General features: G+C 41.0%; 1 protein-coding gene across 24 annotated transcripts in view; it reads left to right on the forward strand.

Moving 5' to 3' along the window:
- The window catches only part of DAB2IP (DAB2 interacting protein), a 332379-nt gene that overhangs the window by 104690 nt on the left and 205176 nt on the right, over positions 1–22513 (forward strand). For 2 of the 24 annotated variants that reach the window (XM_056812062.1, XM_056812055.1), the window contains exon 1: positions 4793–5548. The exons of 16 other annotated variants lie outside the window; for them this stretch is intronic. In XM_056812062.1, the coding sequence (XP_056668040.1) occupies positions 5428–5548 (121 nt within the window). In that variant the 5' untranslated portion in view covers positions 4793–5427. Of the gene's footprint in view, positions 1–4791; positions 5549–22513 lie in introns of those variants that run through there. 6 more of the 24 variants (XM_007474587.3, XM_007474584.3, XM_056812063.1 and 3 more) reach the window with 5 other exon arrangements.

Here is a 22513-nt window from a genome sequence, read left to right on the forward strand (position 1 = left end):
GAAAGGAGGTCCCTGCTCTGAAGGAGCTCAGAAACAATTTGGAGAGAATGGCTATATATGTAACCAAGATAGGCAATGCTAGCCACATAGTATGCTGCATGTCCAAAGAATAGCACAGGTGAGAACTGTAGGAAACTGAATAGGGAGCATTCACTGTGACCTTGGGGTAATGAGAAAAGAACTCCTGAAAATGATACATGTGAGTGGAGCTTAGTCTTAAAGGATGGTTAGAATACAGGAGGAGATAGGAAAGAGCATCTTAAGGAGTGGGAGTAGCAAAAAGCCATGATTAGAATGAGCATAGCATGTATTGGCTGGTTTGGCTTGTATATGTACAGTGTGTCAAAGTTGGAAAGGGCCAGGTTGTAGAGGGCTATGGAATTTGGACTTTATTTTTCATGCAATGAAGAGTCTTTAAAGGTTCATGAGAGACAATATGGAAGAGTGGAAAGAACAATGCCTTCTGAAGACTCAGAGTTGAGTAATTTTTCTATACTTACTGGCTTAATGAACCTGGTCAAGGTACCCCCTCTTTGAGTTCCAGTTTCTTCATCTTTAAAATGGGGAAATAATACTTGTATTACATACTCCATAGGATTGTAGTGAATAAGATATTGTGTAAACCTTAAAGTGCTAAAGATGTAGCACACCTTCTGTTGTCTCCCCTACTCAGTAATAATATGAAAAGATTACTTTCAGAATAATACCCTGCCATCTTTTCAAGGATGGATTGGAGTGAAAAAATCCTGGTGTTATGAGGGTGACAAAAGAATACTACAACAATCCAGGAGTAATTGGGATGACGTGGCAACCATGGAAATGAAGTAAAAGGGTGGATTTTAGTAATTTTTCAAAGGAACAATAGGGCAGAACTTGAAGGCTCCTTGGTTACTGCCAGGTGACAGAGAATCTTTCCATTGTAACCAGCAAAGTGTAGTGGAATTAAGAGAACTAGGTCTGAATTTCAGTTCTACTAATTAACTTTGGGACATTATATTGGAATAAAAACAACTATTATATCATAAATTTAAAAATATTGGATAGGTAGTATTTTTTGGAAACATGAATTATATAGGAGTGAAATGCTTTATTATTGGTTCTGCTTTGGATTCTTTTAAGAATATTCCTTGATTTTTTTTCTATGTTGTTTTATTATTGTCTATTATAATAACTATCATACTCATAGGATCTTAGAGACAGTCCAACAAGCATTTGCTAATTGCCTCCTGTGGGCCAGACACTGTGCTGGGTGTTGGGGATACAACAACAAAAACAAAACCATCCTACTGTCAAGAAATTTTAAAGTTGGAAGGGACCTTAGAGGTCATCATCTGGAGGAGGTGTCAAACATCTAGCATTCATTCCCAAGTGTCAACCAGTTTAAAATGTAATTAGAAAATACTTAAAATAAATAAGAGTAAAATAAAACACAGATGATATTAAGGTATGATTTTCTAAGTCAATATACAGCCTTCAGTGATTCTCATGCATGGTTAAGTTGTCATATTTCTCCTATAGTTTGACATGAGTGATCTAATCTAACTTCTTATCTTAAGCATGAATCTTCTCTATAGTGTGTCTGACTGCTGGTCACCTAGCCTATCTTTGAATACTTATGCTGATGACTTGTTCACTACCTTTAGTTGTTCACAACCCATTCTATGGCAAGAAAACATGAATTATTAAGACATTCTTTGCCCTATCAAGATGAAATCTACTTTTCTGTAATTTTTCATGAGTCCTAATTTTATAAACAGATTAGACTGCTTTGAGTGAAAACAAGATACTTCTTTATATATCTTATTCTTTTCCATGGCAGGTGCCTTTTCCTGAACTATTGGGATGGTTAGAGGATCTAGATTTTAGCTTCTTATCCCATTCTTCCCCCAAAAGGCCAATAAGACTTTATTCTTCCTATATTTCCTCTCTAGAGTTAGCTCTACCAAGGAATTGAACTATAATTTTAACATTCCTGCTCTAGAGTCTCTTATGTCTAATTGCACAAGTGATCTGAAGAACTAGGTTTGAATCTCAGCTTTGTCATTGACTTATCTATATGACCTTGGCAGAAATGGCAATAGAAATGTAAAGTGTTTTGTTGGCCAACCTATGGCACATGTGCCAGAGCATGCTGGTGGGGGCTTCTCCCTTTCCCCTCTCCACTCCCTGCTTGAGGACATTTCTTACATGATCTGCCCCTCTGTCCAGCAGCCCAATGGGAGTACTTCCTTCTTCTACTGTCTGGATAAGGGAGGCAGGGTAGATGGTGGCTCACATGCAGCATGAGGGTTGCAGTTTGGGCACTCAGTCTCTAATGTCTTTAAAAGTTTCTCCATCACTGCTATAGCGCTTTATAGTTTACAAAATGCTTCAAGTTATCCTGAAGAAGTATATCATAGGGGACAGAGCACTGGGCCTGGGGTCAGAAAGTTGTTCAGTTGTTTTCAGGTGTGTCTAACTCTTTGGGACCTCTTTTGGGGTTTTCTTGGCAAAGATACTAGAATGGTTTGCTATTTCCTTCTCCAGCGCATTTTACAGATGAGGGAACTGAGACAAAAAGGGTGAAATGACTTTCCAGGGTCACATAGCTAGTAAGGGTCTAAAGCCAGATTTGAACTAAGGAAAGATGAAGTCTTCCTGATTTTAGGTTCAGCATTCTATCCACTGTGCCACTAGAAGACCTAAATTCAAATCTTGCCTCAGACACTAGCTGTGTGCCTTGGGCAGGTCATTATAACTCTGTCTGTCTCAGTTTCCTCAATTATAAAGTGGGGATAATAATACCACCTGTCTCATGGTTGTTGGGGGGAATCAAACAAAATTATATTTGTAAAATGGTTAGCACAATGCCTAGCACATAGTAGGTATGTATAGTAAGAATAATATAGTAGGTATAATAAATGCTATTTCCCTTCTATTTGCCTGATAGAAGTGCTATCTCTATTTGATGTATGAGGAATTTATCACATCTCTGAAACTCAGTTTCTTCTTCTGTACAATGGAGTAGCTGGACTGAATAACTTCTACAAGATCTCTTTCAGACTATTTTCCGACAATGCATGTTATAGCATTCTGGGATTCCTTATTCCTTCACATTCTCTGTTGGAAGGTTCCTTCTAGCTCTTAGATCTTTTTACCTAAGCAAAAAGCATCTAGGCTACCTACCACTCATCAGTCTGGGAGATATTTCAGTGCAGGTTAAGAATACTCTAAGTCCCAAGCTGAAAAACTAGTCACATATAGTTTGCCTGTAGCCCCCCATCTCTCTTTCCTTCCTCCCCTGTATGTTTGCTTATTTACTTCTAGATCAATTTCCCAGCCAGTGGGGTGTGCCATTATTCACTCTGAACAGCTAGAGCAGAAAGGTTCCCTGGAGGTGGGGCATGGGGGTTGTTGGTGTTGTCTGACACTGTTCATTCAAGTTCTAATTAAAGTTTTCCCATTTCATGGTTCCCTCAGGATTTCAGGCTTGCCTGTGTAAAGTTATATGAGGAGGATCATAGGATTTAGAGTTGAAGGGACCTTAGAGATCATCTGGTCTAACCTTTTCACATCACAGAGGAGGAAGCTATAGTTTGGAGAGTGGAGTTAACTTGTCCAAGGTCACCTACTTAGGAAGCAATGGAGCCAAGATGTGAACTCAAGCCTCTGACTTCAAATCTAGGGTCTGAAGGTTTGCATGGGTGTATGTATAGATGTGGGAATGTTGTAGGTGCTCAATTTCACAAGGTTTGATTCTCAGCCTTTAGACCTTGATTAATGATGATAATTGCTCAGAACTCCATCCTGGCCTTCTCTGTTCTGACTCCCTTTCTCTAGAGTAGTTCTTCTAAACCTTTTTGCAAAGGCAGCTGTGGTTTAGTGATTAGAGCATTGGGCCTGGAGTCTGGAAGACTTGAGTTCAAATCCATCCTCAGATACTTCCTATCTTTGTGACCCTGGGCAAATTATTTAAACTATTCTTGCCTGGCAAAAGGATACACTGGAGAAGGAAATGGCTAACTACTCTGTATCTTTGCCAAGAAAATCCAATGGATAGCTATGGACACAACCTAGAAACAAAATCTTTTTGCCCCCGGCAATCTGGCAAACCTAAGGACCTCTTCTCAGAATAATACTTTTAATTGCATAAGACACATAGAGGATTACAAAGGAAACAAATTATATTGAAATAGTTATCAATTTTTTTTAAGTTCACTGCCCCCCGGTTAAGAATCTCAGCTCTGGAATTCAAGAGAAGGGTTTAGGGGAAAGGGCAGGTAGGTGGCTCAGTGGATAGAGAACCCAGACCTAAAGACAGGAGGTTCTAGGATCAAATCTGGCTTCAGATGCTTCCCTACTTGTGTAACTCTGAGCAAGTCATTTAACCCCCATTATCTAGCCCTCACTGCTCTTGGAACCAATATACAGATTTGATTCTTAAATGGAAGGTAAGGGTTTAAAAAAGAGAGAGGGAATAAATATTTTGAAGTCAATTCACTCTTACCATCCGGCTTCTTCTTGGTATTGTACAATAGACCATCAGAAAGAATAAGGAAGGTTTTAACCAGGTAGGCTGTAGGCTATCAAATGGAGGATCACTCCAGATTCAGGTGATCTAAAGCTAAAAGTGATCCTAGGTATCAGCTATTCCTGCTTCCCTCATTTTACAGGTGAAGAAACAGACCTTGGTGAAAGGCAATAGCTTACCCAAAGTCATACAGCTAGTAAAAACAGCAAGTGTTCAAACTTAGGACATCTGACCCCTAATGCACTGTTCTTTTTAGCAGCTCATACTTTCTGAGTGCCATTCATATGTTTCTAGAATCTTAGAATACTAGGATTTTGGAGCTGGAAGGGACCTCTCTTAGGGAAGGGCAATGAGAAGGGGTAGGAGGGTCCCTGTTCTCCTTTTATAATGCCCCCGTACCATACCAAGTACTCTCTGTCATAGAACCTCCGTTTGTGGGCATCACTCCAATGGGAGTCCCACTTGAGTAAACTCATTGTTAGAACCAACACAATAATCCAGTCCGGGATTTCTTTCAAACTGACTTTCCGGCTACTTACTCCCCCCTCCTCATTCGTCACCCCCTCCTCATTCAACTGGGAGCCAATGCCAACTCTGCCTTCCTCTTTCCAACTCCTACAGGCTTATCGTTGGAGGAAGAATTTGTTTCCACAGTTTAACGGGGCAGTTAAGTTGAGCGAGCAGGGGGTCCAGGAGCTCTACTCCACAGAGGCTGAGATGTAGATCGAGACCTCTCCGTGGTTCTCAGATAGTTCTCAATGCCTGACTTGGAAGTGTGCCCAGGGCTCAGGCTTCTGTCCTCCTCATCCCCTGGCCCCCGGCCCCCCCAGGAGCTGGCCTGGGTCTCCTCACTCCCTTGGGGGGCAGCTGTGAAGCAGGGCCAGCTGATAGGAGCTCTCTAGTGGGGAGGGAGCAGTATGTCGGCCAGCGGCAGAAAAAGTGCCGGGAGACCATCCTACTACTATCGGCTGCTGAGGCGATCCCGTCTGCAGAGACAGAGGAGCCGGTCGAGAAGCCGGAACAGGCCAGCGAGCAGGGGTAATAGAACTGGAACTTGATTTCTTTGCCATCCCCATCCTGAGACATTCCTCCTTCCTCCTCAGCACACTCTCCTTCTTGGGGAGGGCTCATCTTTATTCTCCCTGTAATGACCCCTTCTGCTTCCTAGAATCTGATCAGCAGCTGCCTCAAAACAGAGAGTGACACAATGGGTCCCTGTCTGGTGAAGATGGAGAGGGGGGATACAGCATATTATGGTGGGAAGAATACTGGGCTAGGAGTTAGGAGACTTGGGTTCAAATCATAAGATTAGAACTTGAAGAGACCTAAGATTATATCCACTCAAACACCTTTCTTTTATGACAAATAAGAGTTGAAGGGACTTGCCCAAAGTCATACTGTAATAAGTTATTGGGCTGAGTTTAAAATTAGAACCCTTGATTTCAAATTCACTGTTCTTTCTACTGTCACACAGCATCTGTCACCAACTTAGGAAAATCACTTAAATCACCTTGAGCCTAGGTTACTCTTCTGGAAAAATGCATGGGTAGGGCATGATCTACCTCCAAAGTTCTATAATTCCTCTCATTAGTTCAGAGAGCTGATTGGAGGGGACCCCAATATCTAGAATTCTTGGCTGCTTAGTGACCTCTGAGGTCAATTGTTAAAAACATCCTTTGGCCTCAGTTTAGTGGTTTGTGGTATGAAACACCAAAGAAGGCAGGTTGGTTGGTTAGCTAGATGGGGGTGAGTCATCCTTCAGTCTCTCATGCTCCTGGGATCCACTTTTTTCTAGTGCTTTTCTCTGCTCCCAGCACTCTCTATCCCTTGGTACTATGGAGTGGGTGACCAAGGGAAACTCTGACTGACTCCTTTCCTTAGAGAGAGAGGCATAGTTGTTATTGATATCCCACCTGCAATCAGTAATATAAACTAGAGAGAGTGCTTGTCTAGGAATTATGGGAAATAGGTTCTAAGTTTGATTCTGCCACTCACTTTTTGTGGAACTTTGACAACACCGTTTGACTTATGTTTCTCACTTGAGGAATGAATAAATTGGCCTGTATGTCCTCAAAGAGCATTTCGAGCTCTAACATCCCTTTTTCTAACTCTGTGTGTGTGTGTGTGTGTGTGTGTGTGTGTGTGTGTGTGTGTGTGTGTCTGAGAGAGAGAGAGAGAGAGAGAGAGAGAGAGAGAATGTGATGGGATGTTGAATTCTGGAGGGTAATGCCAGAGGGAATTATCAAATCAGCCCCTCCCTTGGGAAGGAGCTTATGAGTGTTTAGGGGGATTAATGACTTTGAGATATCCCTGTTTGATTCCTTCTTCTCAATCCTGGGTCAGGGCTACTAAAATTGAGAGTTTGGGAACCTTTTCTTCCTGGCCATTATTCATTCTTAAAAAGATAAAACCTTTTTTTCTTTTTCTCACACTAGAGGACAGCTGGTGATGAGTGGGAATAGGGAGGGGGAACCAAGTTTTCTTTTTTTCCAGTAACAAGATCCTCATCTTCAAAACATGTGTGATTCAGATATTTATCTGGGGGGGGGGCAGGGCAGAGTTGTTGGTTCTTGGTTCTTTTCCTGGTGCTTAAGTGAGGGAGATAACCTAGAAGGCCTAGAGAGACTGGCTTAGAAGAAAAGGTGTGTGTGTGTGTGTGTGTGTGTGTGTGTGTGTGTGTGTGTGTGTGTGTGTGTGTGTGTGTGTGTGTTTAGCCGAGGGGTGGAGGGATAGGGAGGAGATGCTGGAATGGGGAAGAAGGTTCAAATTGTTTGTGCTTGTGTTGTGTACAATTACCTCTGGAATAACAATGGGTACAGTGGAAAGAGTGCTGGCCTTGGAATTAGGATCCTAGGATTTTGGTGCTGACCTGACTACAAACTAGCTGGATGACCGGGTCAAGTTGCTTCCCTTCTCTGGGTTTTAGTGTCCTCATTTGTAAAATGATATGGTTGTCCTAGATGATCTCTAAGGTCCCTTCCAGTTCTAACATTCTCTGTTCTAATGTTCCATTTATAGAGGCAGCAGGGTTTAGTGAAGGTGTGGAGTCAGTTGGGTTAGTGAAGAAGTGGCTTCAAATCTTGGCTCTGTTATGACTAGTTTTGTGACCCTGAGCAAGAAACAAGCCCATGGAGCTGGAGTTTCTTTATGCATCTTGTGGGAATGATCATACCTGAATTGCTTCTGTTGACTAAAGGGTTTTACATACTTTAGTATGCCATGTAAATAGGAGATGCTGCTATGGCCTGACATTCTGTATTCTAACATTTTATGTTCCAAGTCCCCTTCTACTCAAACATTCTATATATTAATGAATTTTAGATCAGGTTGGAGAGCAGATGACTCCCTGGCAGTCTGATGAGATATTTTTGGGCAAGGGGTCTGTGGAAAATCTTGAGATCAAACTCTAGAGATACATCCTTATTTTTTCTCAAGAGAAGGCTTTGCTAGCTCCTCTGAGTGTGGAACTCACACTCTTAACTTGAGAGTTTTAGAAGAATTTTGTAAAGTGAAAAGAGGACTGGATTTGGCATAAGAAGTTGGGTTTAGATTTTAGCTCTGCTGTTTACTACCTGTATGACTTGGAGTAAACCATTTTTTTTCTTTGGGTCTCATCTGTAAAGTGAGACAGGACCAGATATTCTCTAAGGTTCCATTTAGCTCTAAAATCATCTGATCAAAAAGCCATATTCCTTCCTCCTCTGCTGGCTGATGCACCTTTCTAATGCACACTTTTGTCTAGTCTCCTCTATCTCTACAGGACTCACACTTTCCAGCCTAGCTATTTTTGGTGAAGATGGGATGATGAGTTAAGGAAAGGTTGAGGATCTGTCAGTTTTGCTTAGAAAGGTGTGCTTGGCAAAGCAAGCATGGTTGCTGAAAATGGTGGACAAGAGAGAGAGGAGAGAGTTGAGGAAGGAGTCTATAGCAACCATCATTATATTTTCATATAGTGGCTGAGTCAGTGATCTTGGTGTGAGCCCCAGGCCACTGATTGTATGGCCTTTGGCAGGTCATTTTCTTTTTCTGGGCCCCAGTTTCCTCTCTATAAAATGAGGATAAAAAGATTGGCTAGAATGTTTTGCCTAGAAGCATAGAGGTAGGAAAAGTGACCAGTGATTTCTGAGACACACTTTCCATACCCTGTGGTGGAGATCAGTTGGTTAAAGCTTTGCTGGGATATAGGACAGCCATGGCTTTTCCTTTGATCAATATAGGGCTTCTAACTCTTTTCATTTCCTCTTGTTTCCTCTTCCCCCTTTCCCCCCACCCCAGAGTCTTGGTTCTGAGTTGAGACTTCAGTCCTCAAGCTCCTTAACTAGGAATGACCTCACAGTAAGAAAAACTTGATCTTTCCATGCAGCTAGATTAGGATAAAAAGGAGTGGGGCAGGGTAGGGAGAAAAAATGAGGACACTGTATAGTGTAAAATGAAAACAGTGGCCAAGTGGTAAATGGGGTCTCTTTAGTCTCATGAATAAGGTAGAAGAAATTCACTACCACTATTTTCTACTGTAGTCATCACTACTGCATGTTTACTGATTAAAAGAGGCAGGATACATGGGTTTGGTCTCAGCCTACCAGGAGCCCACAGATTGCTTGGGGAGGCAGGACATATACACAAAGAGAAGAACTAATGAAAAACAATGTGAGATGATGTGAAGAGAGTCCAATGAGTGATGCATCCATTACTTGCTTTGGGAATGTTAAGGAGGCAGAGATTGTGTGTGTGTGTGTGTGTGTGTGTGTGTGTGTGTGTGTGTGTGTGTGTAAGACTTAGCAGAGGCACAGTGTCATGTTAGAGCTAAGCCCTGGCTGAAGCAGTTAAGTGTCAAAATGGATCTGGAATCAGGAAGACCTGAGTTCAAATGTGGACAATTACTCACTGTGAGACACCCTGTTTGCCTCAGTTTCCTTATATGTAAAATGAGCTGAAGAAAGAAATGGTAAAGTGCTCTATTATCATTATTGTGAAGAAAACCCCAAATGAGATCAAGAAGAGTGACTGAAATGACTGAACAACAAAAAAGTCTTGGCTAGACAACTAGCCAGCATGGTAGGCAGAGTTCTGGACTCTGAATCGGGAAGACCTGAGTTCAGATACTTTCTTACACTCATTCTGCGATACTTATAAAGTCACTTAACCTCTTCCAACCTTAATTTCCTCATCTGTAAAATGAGGATGATAATAGCACTACCCTTAACTGCCTTAACTAACCTACCTTAATTGCCCTTAACAGAGATTGTTTGGGGGTGTTAAATGAAATAATGTATATAAAGCTCTTTGCAAAATACTACATAAAAGATAATTATTGTTTTGATAATTGAATGAAGAGTAACACGTAAAAGGACATTTCAGACAAGGGAAATGACCTGAGAAAAGACATGGAGATGGGAATGTGTCTGATGTGTTCTGGGAACAATGACGAGGCTAGTTTGTCTGAAGTCAAGGAAGGGAGGAGGTATATCCGAGCAGCCTCAAGCAGTCTTTATAGAACCAGCCTCAGGCCGCTGGCCTCCTCCATTTGACCCCCCCCCCAAACCCCCTAAGGACTAGAGGCCAAGGAACAGAGCCCAGACTCAACATTCCCAGTTCCTGCTTCAGTGGCCCACCTCCCTCCTGCTGGCCTGTTTTGACTCACATCCTGCCAAACAGAAACCTGTCCCATCAAGATTTTCCTGGTTTATTTTTTTATTTTATTATTTGAATCTGGACCTCTGTTTCATATAGTGACAAATCTATCCAGGAATATTGTCTTCTCCTGTCTGGGAAGGTTGTTCTATTCCACAGGGTTGTTTTGTTTTTTTTTTTGTTGTTGTTGTTGCTGTTTGTTTCTTCTGTAAGATCTGTGCCAAGGGCCCCTTGCTGCCTTTGCCTCCCCTGGTTCTAGGAGTTGGGCAGGGAGCCATCATCACCTGTGGACCCTACTCAAGTTGCATTTTACCTTTAATGGGAGGCATTCAGGGATTAGAGAAGCAGTATGCTCCAGGGGAAAGTGGACTGGATTTGGGTGATGAGACCTAGCCCCAATTTCTTTTTGTTGTTCAGTTCGTTATAGTCGTGTCTGACTCTTCATGACTCCATTTGAAATTTTCTTGGCAAAGATACTGGAGTGGTTTGCCATTTCCTCACTCATTTTATAGATGAGAAAATGGAGACAAGCAGGATGAAGTGACTTGTCCAGGGTCACCTATCTGGTATAGAACTGAATTTGAACTCAGATCTTCCTGATTCTAGGCCACCTAGCTGCCCATCCAAATTCTGACTCCACTATTAATTGACTTATAGCCCTTGAGTGTCAGAGCTAGAAGGAACTTCAGAGACCATCTTCATCCTTGAAATCTAGCCTTTGAATTTCATAAAAGTGGAAATGGAGGCCACTACTTATTAGTTATATAACCTTGAGTAAATCACTTGATCTTTCCTAGTCACAGATTGCCATTCTACAAAATGATAGTAATAACCCTCATACAACCAACCTCATACAGTTATGAGGAAAATACTTTGTAAAATTACCATAGAAATGGGAGCTGCCATTGTTATTAATGGTGCTGGACTCACAGAGAAGTTATATAAAGTTGATGCAGGACTTTGGTCAAGGAAAAATCATGCATTCGAGTCAAGGTCAAGAGTCAGGTAAACTGAGAGCTAGCCAAGAATGAAGCACTCATTGAATTACATTGAATTTTTATTAGCAAGCAAATGCAATCTTAGTCTGCATTAAGAGAGGCATAAAGTGAAGACTAGAGAAACAGTAGTCTTTCTGGACCATATCCTAGTCAGAAAACATCTGTAATACAATCTGACAAGTCCTGGGTGCCATATTTTAGGGAGGACATTGAAATTAGAGAGAGATCTCAGAAGGGCAACCAGAGTCCCAAAGAGCCTCAAGTTCATGTCATATAAAAATTAGTTGAAGGAACTGGGGGAAAGGTAACAAACCTTTATTAAATGCCCACTGTGTGCATTTGATATCTCATTTGATTCTTCTAATAACTATGTGAAGTTGATGCTGTTCTTGATATCCCCATTTTACACATGAGGAAACTAAGGCAGATTTGCCCAGGGTCATGCAGCTAAATAAGTGTCTGAATCTGGATTCAAACTCAGATCTTCCTGATGCCAGATCCAATACTCTATCCACTTCCCTGCCTGAGGATGTTCAGTTTGGAGAATGGAGTCTTAGAGGGAATATAATAGTTGTTTTCAAGTATCTGAAGGCTTGTCAGAAGGTAGAGGACTGAAACTTGTTCTGCTCCATCATAAGGCTTGATATAAGGAAGAACTTTTTAAAATAAGAGGTACCCTAAATTATCAGGTAGTGAGATCTGTATCACATGTGCCTTTTAAGCAAAAATTGGTTGAGCATTTGTTAAATATATTGTAGAAGAGATCCTTCTTTGTTGGATGGACTTGTTGGATGGCCTCTGTCCCTTCTGGCTCTGAAATTGTGTGACTCTTCTGACCATTATCTAGAAATGGAAACCAAGCAAGCTAGACAGACAACAGGACCTCAGAGATATCCCTCAGATTTGGGACAAGTTATTTCCCCATTCTGGGCCTCAGTTTATCCATCTGTAAAGATGGGTCATAGATTTTAGAGGAGGAAGAACTCTTTGGCTTATATGTTTAAAATTGGTAAAGACCTTAAAGATCATCTACTTCAATCTCTTCTTTTTGTGGATGTGTAAATTGTGGCCTGGAAGAAGGCAAGTGATTTGTTCAAGGTTATACATATAGTAAATATCAAAGACAGGTCTTGAACCCAGATCTGCTGACTTTAAATTCAATTATCTTTCCCTTGCATCATCCCCAGAGATCATCTGTTCCAATTCTCTCATTTGAGAGATGAATAAGTGAAGCAAAATTGGGGAGGTGATTTGTCCAAGGTAACATGGGTAGCAAGTAGCTGAGGTGGAATTTGAACTTGGGCAGCTGTCACCTTACTTTTCTGCTCTTCTCCCCTCTCATCTTCCCATGGTGGCTGAAAGGATTAGTTTTGTGGTTCGGTGAAAAGAACACTGGATCTTGAATTGGGAAGTTATTGTGTCTGTAAAATGAAATATTTATAAAGAAAGCACCAAAACTATAATGCTAGCTATTATTCTTATAGTTATTACTATTAAAGGATCAATTCATTGTGAAAATGCTTTACAACAGAAGTGTCAAACCTGACTGAAACTGAACCAGATGAAAATGGAATAGGGAAATATATGTTTTTATTTTCTCTCTTAGAATCAATACTGTGTACTGGTTCCAAGCAGAAGAGGGGTAAGGGCTAGGTAATAGGTTAAGTAACTTGCCCAGGGTCACACAGCTGGGAAGTGTTTGAGGCCAGATTTAAACCCAGGTCCTCCCATATCTGGCCCTAGCTCTCAATCCACTGAGTTACCCAGCTGCCCCCCGAAATATTTAACAAAATAAATGAAGATACAATAGAAAATAGATAATGTTAAAATGTAGTTTTCTAAAGCAATATCCTTCCGGGATCTGGCAGGGAATTTTGTTTATGGTTTAGTGGCCTCCTCTACTTGAGTTTGATATCACTGTTTTAGAAAGTAGATAATGTTCTGTGTGTTGTGTCACCTCAGCACCTGGAGTGGGGAGTGAAAGGCAGGAAGGATGAGTGGCCTGAAAATGGGGGACATTCACAAGCTGGCCTCTGCAATGGGATTGAGGTGGAGCATGTGATAAAAGCAGCCTGGCAGGAGTATGGATGGTAGCATAAATACTGAGCTGGCCTGAGTTAGGAAGACCTGGGCAAGTTCCTTGAATCCTCAAGTGCCCCTTACTTGGCACTCAAAAGACCACATGTTAAGGAGAATTACTGCTCCGCATATGTACAGGAGGTTTCCTCTCTGGGAACTCCTTATATCAGTGACATCACAGTTCGGTCCAAACCTCCCCCTCCCCCAATAATAGCTTTTGTAGTAGAAAAAGTACTGGTCTAGAAGTTGAGACCTCAGTGCTACACCTGCCCTTCTGCTCATCACTCACTGGGTGACTTTGGGGGCATGACTTCACATCTTGGAAGTCTTGGTCTTCCAGCAATTGATATGAGCTGAATTAGGCCATCCATACTCTCTTGCTGTCAAGCTTCCTTATAGCCCAAATCCATGAGTTAGTTGGAAGAGTTCAGTGAGTTAATGAGTATTCAATCTACATCTCCCTAATTATCTCACTATTCCACTCATCACAGCAGCTTTTGGAAACCTGTTCTTCTTTTCTTCAGTCTCAGATGGCTCCCTCCTGCCTCCAACTTAACTGAAAACCTGAAAAAAAAAATCCTTATATTTTGCTGGAAAAACAAAACAAAACAAAAATGAAAAGATTCATTGTTCATTGTGTGCTTCCTCTTCTCCCCTTCTCTTCATCTAATATTACTCAGATCTCTTCTGCCACTATCTCCTCCTTCCCCTGATTCATATGAAGAGGTAGCCCTTCTCCTTGCTAAAATTAATTCAACCTATGCATGGGAGACTACTAATTCCATCTTTTCCCACAGTCGACGGCCTCCTCTGTCATGCTCAATCTCTCTCTTTATACTGATTTCTTTCTTACTGCCTAAAAACACATGAAATGTGATTTCCCCATCCTCAGAGCACTCTCAGTTGATTTGTCCATTCAGGAGTCATCTCAAATCTGTATGGCCTTTAAGAGCTAAACTGCCTGAGAAGATGGTCTTATTAATAGGTGCCTCCACTTCCTTTTCTCTCAGTTTCTTCTTAACTCTAGTTTAACTTCTTAACTCTAACTCTAACTCTAACTTCTAACAACTCTGAATTTTATTATTCAATCGAAATTGCTCTCTGCTGTTATCTTGCAGTTGCCAAATCTTTTGACTTTTTCTCAGTCTTCTTCCTTTTTGGACCTCTGTAGCTTTTGGCACTGTTGATTACCTACTTCTGGATAGTTTCTTCTTTCTAGGTTTTCATGACACCATTTTAACCTGATTCTGCTCCTTCTTAGTCTCCTTTGCTGCATCTTAGTCCATCTCACCTTCACCAGCTCTGAGTATCCCCCATGGCTCTGTCCTAGACCCTCTTTCCTTCTCCTTCTCTACTGTTTCTCTTGGCCTTGTGGATTCAATTATCATCTTTAGGTTTTTAATTCCCAAATCTATTTCTACAACTCTGATGATTCTTTGCTAATCTCCATTCTTACATCTCTAACTGTCCATTGGGCATTTCATAATAGATGTAGTTGTTTTAAACCCAACATGCCCAAAACTGTATTCATTTTCTTTCTCCCCAAACTTCCCCTCTTCCTAAATTCCTTACCATTCTCAAGGGCACTACCCTCCTCCCAGGCCCCCAGGCTTACGACCTAGGTATTATCCTTGACTTCTCATTTATGTCTCATTCTCCATAGCCAATCTGTTTCCAAGGCCTGTTGACTTTATCTCAATGTTTATCTCACATGCTCCCTTCTCTCCTCTGACACTACCATCGCCATGGTACAGGATCTTTTATTCCTGAAAATATTGCAGCAGGCTGCTAGTTGGTCTCCCTGTTAAAAGTCTTTCTCCATTCCAGTCCAGGCTTCATTCAGCTATCAGTGATTTTCCTAAAGCACAGTTCTGGCATTCCATCTCCTATTCAACAAACTCTAGTTGCTTTCTATCTCCTCTAGGATCAAATAAAATCCTTTGACACTCAAAGCCTTTAATAAATTATGCCCCCATACCTTTCCTGTCCTCTTACACCATATACCCTTTCATATACTCTTTGATTTAAGAACACTGGCCTCTTGTTCTTTCTACAAGACACTTCATCTTCTAGTTCCAGGCATTTCCTCATGCCTGGAATGCTCTCCCTCCTTATTTCTGCCTCATGGCTTCCCTGGTTTCCTTTCAATCTCTGCTAACATCCTATCTTCTACGGGAAGCCTTTCCTTATTTCTTTTAATTCTGGTGCCTTTCTTCTGTTTATTATTTCTTATTTATCCTGTATCTGCCCTTTTTGAGTACATATTTGTTTGCATGTTATCTCCCTCATTAGATGAGGACTGCCTTTTGCCTTTCTTTTTATATCCAGAATTTAGCATAATTCCTGGTACCTAGAAAGTATTTCATAAATGTTTACAGATGAACTAGTCAGTGGTTGGGCTCAGAAGGGTCTTAGTCTGGGACTCGAGAACAGAGTGAAAATACCTGGTTACAAACAGGGGTGGACCACGCCTTTTCGAGCCTAAGCACCAACCAGTTATTGTGTGTTTTGGGAGAATCCTTGTATGCCAACTGAAAGGGATCTTTTCCACTTCTTTTTTGGTAGCATAACAAATATATTGTTAGAATTGAGAATAAGGGAACAAAAAAGGCAAAACTGTCACACAGTCAAAGGAGAGGAAGAAGATTGGGGGGAGTACTTTCTTGGACTTGTCTCTTGGCTCTCTTCCACCCCTATACCCACCCCATACACTACCAATGTGTTAGAGATAACAATAATCTTTAAACTTTCCTCACTTTCCAATGAGTTCTACTTGTCACTGCTCAGGGTAAGCATTTAGCCTGGTAAGGAGGGAATTTTGAAGATTCTGCCACTTAACAGCTGTATGCCCTTGGGCAAGTGGCTTCACCTCTCTGGGCCTCCCTTAGTTCCTCTCTCAAATGAAGGAGTTGAAGTAAATTATCCCTAAAGTCCCTTTTAGCTCTAAATCCTCTGATCCTAAGATGCCTGTCCCTCAGGCTCAGCCCTGTTGACTTATGCTGTCAGCTTCATTCTTTTACCATGCCAATTAGCTGAGGTTGGGGTTCTAAGTCTTACTCCCAGAGTGTAGCACAAGAAAAATGAAGATGAGAGTATATAATATTTAATCTTATTCTGTTATCCACAAAAAGCCAAGTCATTTTCATCTCAGAATTCATAAAATTTTAGGAACTCTGAATTTTTCCTACACTCTGGGGAAGTAGGGAAGAAGGGCAAATAGCAGAGAGGACTGCATTGGAAATAGAGAATGCTTGTCTTAATTTTTAATTCTCTAGTTCCCCACAACATACTCTTCAATCCAACAATACTGACCTCTTCATGGTTCCATCTTCCAACTTGGTCATTTTCTCTGACTGTCTCACAGGCTTGGAATATTCTTCCCCCTCATCTCTGTCTCCTGGCATCCTTCAAGACTCAGCTAAAATCTCACCTTCTACAGGAAGCCCTTTCTGAACTCCCTTAATGTTTATTCTCTTCTTTTTATTGATTATCTCAAATTTATCCCACATATATCTCTTATTTGTATATTCCCTGCCCCCCCCCCCATATTGTCTTCCCTATCATATACCTAACAATAGTGCTTTAGGCTTTACAAAGTGCTTTACAAATATTGTCTCATTTTATCTTTCTAACAATCTCTAAGACAGAGCAGCTGTTATGCCCATTTTAGGTGAGGTCACTGAAGCTAGGAGAGGGTAAATGACTTCTGCATTGTCACACAATTAGTGAGCACCTAAGGCAGAATTTGAACTCTGGTCTTCCTGATTTTAGATTGAGCACTCCAGCTACTGTGCCGTCTATCTTTCTTAGAATTTGAGCTCCTTAAGAGTAGAGGCTGTCTTTTGCCTTTCTTTGTATCTCTAATGCTCAGCATAGTTCCTGGGACATAATAGGCACTAAATAAATGCTTTTCTCATTAGTTGTCTGTCCTTGGGCACTGTTATTTATTTTCTCTGGGCATGAGTTTCCTCCCTTCATCAAATAGAAACACTTCAATACTTCATTGTTCAGTGCTTTTTCAGAGTGGGCATTCTTTTCTCTCCTGCATGTTGCATACTTCTCTTACATAGTCTTTGTGATTTGCTGTGACTGAAAATTTCATTGCTTCATGGCCAACCTGATGAGGAGTGTTTCTGAACATAACTCGGTTAGTCCTCGGGTAACTGACAGTCTGTCATTGGGTCCCTAGCTGAAGTCCTTCTCACTTAGTTGAGGGTTAGACCCTTGGGAACTTGTGTAGCTTTCTTTTTTTTTTACTTTTTAAAATTTAAAATTTAAATTTAGATTTACTTTTTAAAATTTTAATTTTAATTAAAAAATTCCACATAATTTTTCCAGAGTTATATGATTCATATTGTCTCCCTCCTTTCTTCCCTCCCCACTCCTGGAGCTGACAAACAATTCAATCCTGGCTATACATGTATTACCAAAATATATATTTCTATAATATTCATTTTAGTTATCTTATAGAACCCCAAACCCCAAACCATGTACCCAAATAAACAAGTGATAAATCATATGTTTTCATCTGCATTTCTACTCCAACAGCTCTTTTTCATAGGTCCTCAAAATTGTTCTGGATCATTAAATTGCTGTTAGTATCAAAGTCTACCACATTTGATCATTCCATAATATTGCAGCTATTGTGTATGATGATCTCATGGTTTTGCTTATTTCACTCTGCATCAGTTCATTTGGTCTTTCCAGCTCTTTCTGAAATCATTCTGTTCATCATTTCTTATAGCACAGTAGTATTTCATCATCATCATCATCTACCACAGTTTGCTCAGCCATTCCCCAGTTGAGAGACATCCCTTTAGTTTCCAATTCTTTGACACCCTTGTGTAGTTTTCCAAAAGCTCAGAGTTGCCCTCACACCAAGATATGGATTGGAGGGGGATTTTAGTACAGGAAAAAGGGAATAAGAATACATGAATGGGGTGAAACATGTATGTTTGAATGGTAAAAGGAAGAGAGAGAGGAATGACCTAAGTGATACATGGAGTTATGATGTCTGGAATCTAGGATCCTCTTACCCCCAATTTACAGATGAGGAAACAGAAGTTCAGGAAGATGACTTGACCCAAGGGGATAGAGCTAGCTCCTGGCCAAACCAAGAAAATAGGACCTGGCCCTCTAGACTCTTAGATTTGAGAAGATAATGAAGGAATGGTCCCTCTGATATGATGGATTGGGCATAGAGGAGCTCTGTCCCATGGAGCATACATGAGGATGATATCTTCTTCCCTGGACTCTCCTGGTGGGCCCCTTGCTAATTTGCATCCTTGTTCAGAGTCTCCTGGTTAGTCATTATGGTCACTTGTCCCTAGAGGCTGTAGGAATGAATCTCATATGCTCCTTGGGATGGCCTCTGCTATAGTCCAGAAGATCTATGGACTCCTGTAATTTACTTTATTACATAAAATAATCAATGATGGACAAATTACAGGATTTGCCATGAGTTAGGCTCTATGGTAAGTCTCGTTTGGGTCTTTAAGTCTTTTGTTGTTGTTTAGTCATTTCAGTTTGCCCAAATCTTCCTAAGCCTATTTGGGGTTTTCTTGGCAAAGATACTGGAGTACTTTGCCCTTTCATTCTCCAGCTCATTTTACAGATGAGAAAACTGGGGGAATTAGGTTAAGTGACTTGCACAGGGTCACACAGTAAGTGTTCAGATTTGAACTCAGGAGAATGAGTCTTCCGGACTCCAGACGTTGCACTCTGTGCCACCAATCTGCCCCCTTTAAGTCTTAGTATATATAACTTAAAATACAGACATAAACCATATAAATGTTTCTCAAGAATGAAGTGTTTATTTTTTTAAACATTCTTTCACAAAAGCCAGTAATTTCCCCTTTGTCCTTCTAGGGGTGGCTGCTTTACATATCCGGAAAGGGAGAGCCTTTCCTGGTCAAGAACATTAGGTGTTCACATGGGGAATTAGGGTTTTGTTTTCCTTTAGGGAGGGTCCCTTGGAGCCCTTCCTCTAAGTCCTTTCCTACTTCCCTCTCACCCCTCACCCCCCACCCCCACCATGTTAACACTGAAATGGAATCAGTTGTAGCTGCTAGGAGGGAATATTCAAAGAAGAGTTTGAGGGAGCATGGTACTCCAGAGCTATGCCAGGGCAGGGCAGTTATTTTTAGACACTGCACTCCAGAGGAGGCCCTGCAACATTTGTTCAATATTTAATTATCTGACCAAAATCAGCCCATATGGCCATGAGTTTTGAAGCAGACCTTGGTGGCATTATTTCCTCTCATTTGATTGCATAAATATGGAAGTGAGGGAGATTTCAATAGCTCCAGAGAGAGAAAGAAGAGAGGAAGAGAGAGAGAGAGAGAGATAGATAGAGAAAGAGAGAGAGAGAGAGAGAGAGAGAGAGAGAGAGAGAGACAGAGAGAGAGAGAGACAGAGACACAGAGACAGAGACAGAGAGAGAGACAGAGACAGAGACACAGAGACAGAGACAGAGAGAGAGACAGAGAGACAGAGAGACAGAGAGGGAGAGACAGAGACAGAGACAGAGAGAGAGAGAGAGAGAGGGAGGGAGGGAGAGAGATAGGGAGGGAGGGAGAGAGAGAGACAGAGAGAGACAGAAAGAGACAGAGAGACACAGAGAGAGACAGACAGAGACAGAGAGAGAGAGAGAGAGAGTAGGAGGGTGGGCAGGAGGAAGGGTGAAAAGAGAGGAGAGAAGAGAAAGAGAGGGAAGAAGGAGAAAGGGAAGGTGAGAGGGAAAGGTTAAAAGTGAGAGAAAAGAAATATGGAAGATAGAAAGAGAATTATATATGTATACATTATAGGTATACATACATATATACATATGTATATATATTTTTAGTGCTTGGAAAATGTACTCTTGGTTCTGTGGTCCAGATAAATCACATGGGTTTGTACAAGGAAGAAAACCTTATGGATTATACCAATTATGTCAATTAAATTCTTTGAAAAAAGAGGGTGCTGAGATTGTAAATTTTAGTGAAATCATTGCCATATTAATAAATAGCCCTATTTACTTGGTACTTTACAGTTTACCAACTGATTTCTTTCCTCTGAGATAGATATTGTAAATACTATCATCCCCATTTTTCAGAAAGGAAACAAGTCCATGGAGGGCAAAGGATTTGTTGAAGGTCACATAGCCTACTATGTGATGGGGTCAGGATTTGAATTCAGGTCTCTGAATTCTCAAAGTAGAAACTTTTCCATCCCACTCTGCTGCCTCTCATGCAATACAATTTTTTATTTGGAACAACATTCTTCGTTCCACCTTCTCAAAGTCTCCTGACAGCTACTGGCTGCCTGAGAAGCAGTTTTGTGGCTTGTGCTTTTCGAAAGAAGCCCTGTTTGCCTTTTGCTTTTCTCTTCCTGACAGTCTCAGTGTTGGCTCTGGGGTTGGCTTTCTTCTTCTCAGACCTTGGATTTGATGTGCTGACACATGCCTGTGGAATTGAAAAGGCTGAATTGAGGAGCTCAGGGTGAGAGCCCTTAGAGCCGCAGGCACAGAGGAGGCATCTAGTAGGAAGATATTGGGGTTTCCATGACTAGAAGGGAGTGGTGGTGGTTGGGGAATGGGTGTGCGAGATAGTTGTCTGGTCCTCCAGAAAAAGAATCAGTGTGATGTTAGTGGAGGTAGGGTTTGGATTTATTGTCAGAGGATCTGAGTTTGAATACCAGTTCTTCCTTATGAGCAATGCAATGGCTAAAGGCTGAATTGCACAGGGCTGAGATTAGATCCCTGAAGCACATAGAGTGATGACTGTTAAATTTGGAAGAGTCCATCTACTCTAATTTTTTTCATTTAACAGAGGAGGGAACTAGCTCAGAGAGGGAGAGTGCCTGTCCCACTGTCCCCTAGCAAATTAGTTGGGCATCTTGACATCTCTGAGTCTCAGTTTACTCATTTGTAAAATTAATAAAGTTGGGCAGGTCGATCTCTGTGGTTGGTCCTTTTAAATTAAAAAGCCTATGAGTCTACCCAATAGCCACTAATAGAGTCAGAACTCAAGAGCTGGTAGCCCAAGCCAAAAGTCCTTAGTAAGGAAGCCCAGAGTTGGGTCCTAACTCTTCCTCCAGCTTACTTTGTGATTATAGGCAAGTCACACCTCTCTGGGTCTCAAGATCAAATGAGATAATAGCTATGAGAGTGCTTTGCAAAGTTAGAAATACTATACAAATGTAAGGTATTATTAAACTAAATATTAATTATTGTTATTATCTGTTCATTACCAAGTATAAGGGGGCTAATCACAGGCTATAATCTTGATTCTAATAGGATAGGTCTAGAAATGATAATACCAGCTCTTAGGAGTCCTTGCCCTCCTTCTCTTCCAGGGTTGATACACAATACTCTGAGAACTAGGATGTAGGTAGCAGAGAAGGGAGGAGCAATACCCCCCAAAGGAAATCAAGTTCCTAACTGGATGGGTTCTATTCTCTGATTGTGTCTCAGGACTGCTTTCCTAAATTCTTGTTAGTTCTATCAGAGGGGGCACCAGCAGGGAATAGAAGGTGAGACAAAGTTGCCTTAATCAGCCTCTCATGGATGGTCTTTGCAGATGTGGCCTTGGGACGATTACCAGAGAAATGTTCCATTCTGTGTTCCTCTTAGAACTAGAGTATCTTGGAACATGATAAAATCTCATAATTGGAATGTACCCAATTACTTTGAGCTGATCCTCATATGGCATATTCTCCAAATCTCTCACTACCCTCGTGGAATGGAATAGAATTAGCATTTATATAGTATGTACTACATGCCTGGCACTGTGCTAAGTGCTTTACAAATTTTATCTCATTTGAGGCTCCTAACAATCCCATTCTGTTATTAAATTTTCCATTTATCCCACACAATAGGTAAAAGCTACTGGATTTAGAGTTAGGGAACCTGAGTTCAAACCCTGCCTCACTCATTTATAAGCCCTGTGACCCTGGGCAAGTCACTGAACTTAGCCTCAATTTTTTCATCTTTAAATTAGGGATAATAATGGTATTTGCTTTGTAGGATCAAATGAGATAATATTTGTGCAATGTTTTGCAAACTTAAAGTGCTCCACTGATGATAATTCTTATTACTGTTGTTATTGATATCTCCATTATATTTTGTTTAATTCTATTTGGCTAAGGAAAGAGGGAGGGAAACATTGATATAGCTCCTATTATATGCTAGGTATTGTGCTAAATGCTTTGCAAACATTATATCACTTGATCTTCCCAACAATCCAGTGAAATAAGTGCTATTATCATCGCCATTTTACAGATGGGGAAACTGAGACTGAAGGCCATTAAATGA

Source organism: Monodelphis domestica, chromosome 1 (genome assembly GCF_027887165.1).
Source record: "Monodelphis domestica isolate mMonDom1 chromosome 1, mMonDom1.pri, whole genome shotgun sequence".
NCBI lineage: Eukaryota > Metazoa > Chordata > Mammalia > Didelphimorphia > Didelphidae > Monodelphis > Monodelphis domestica.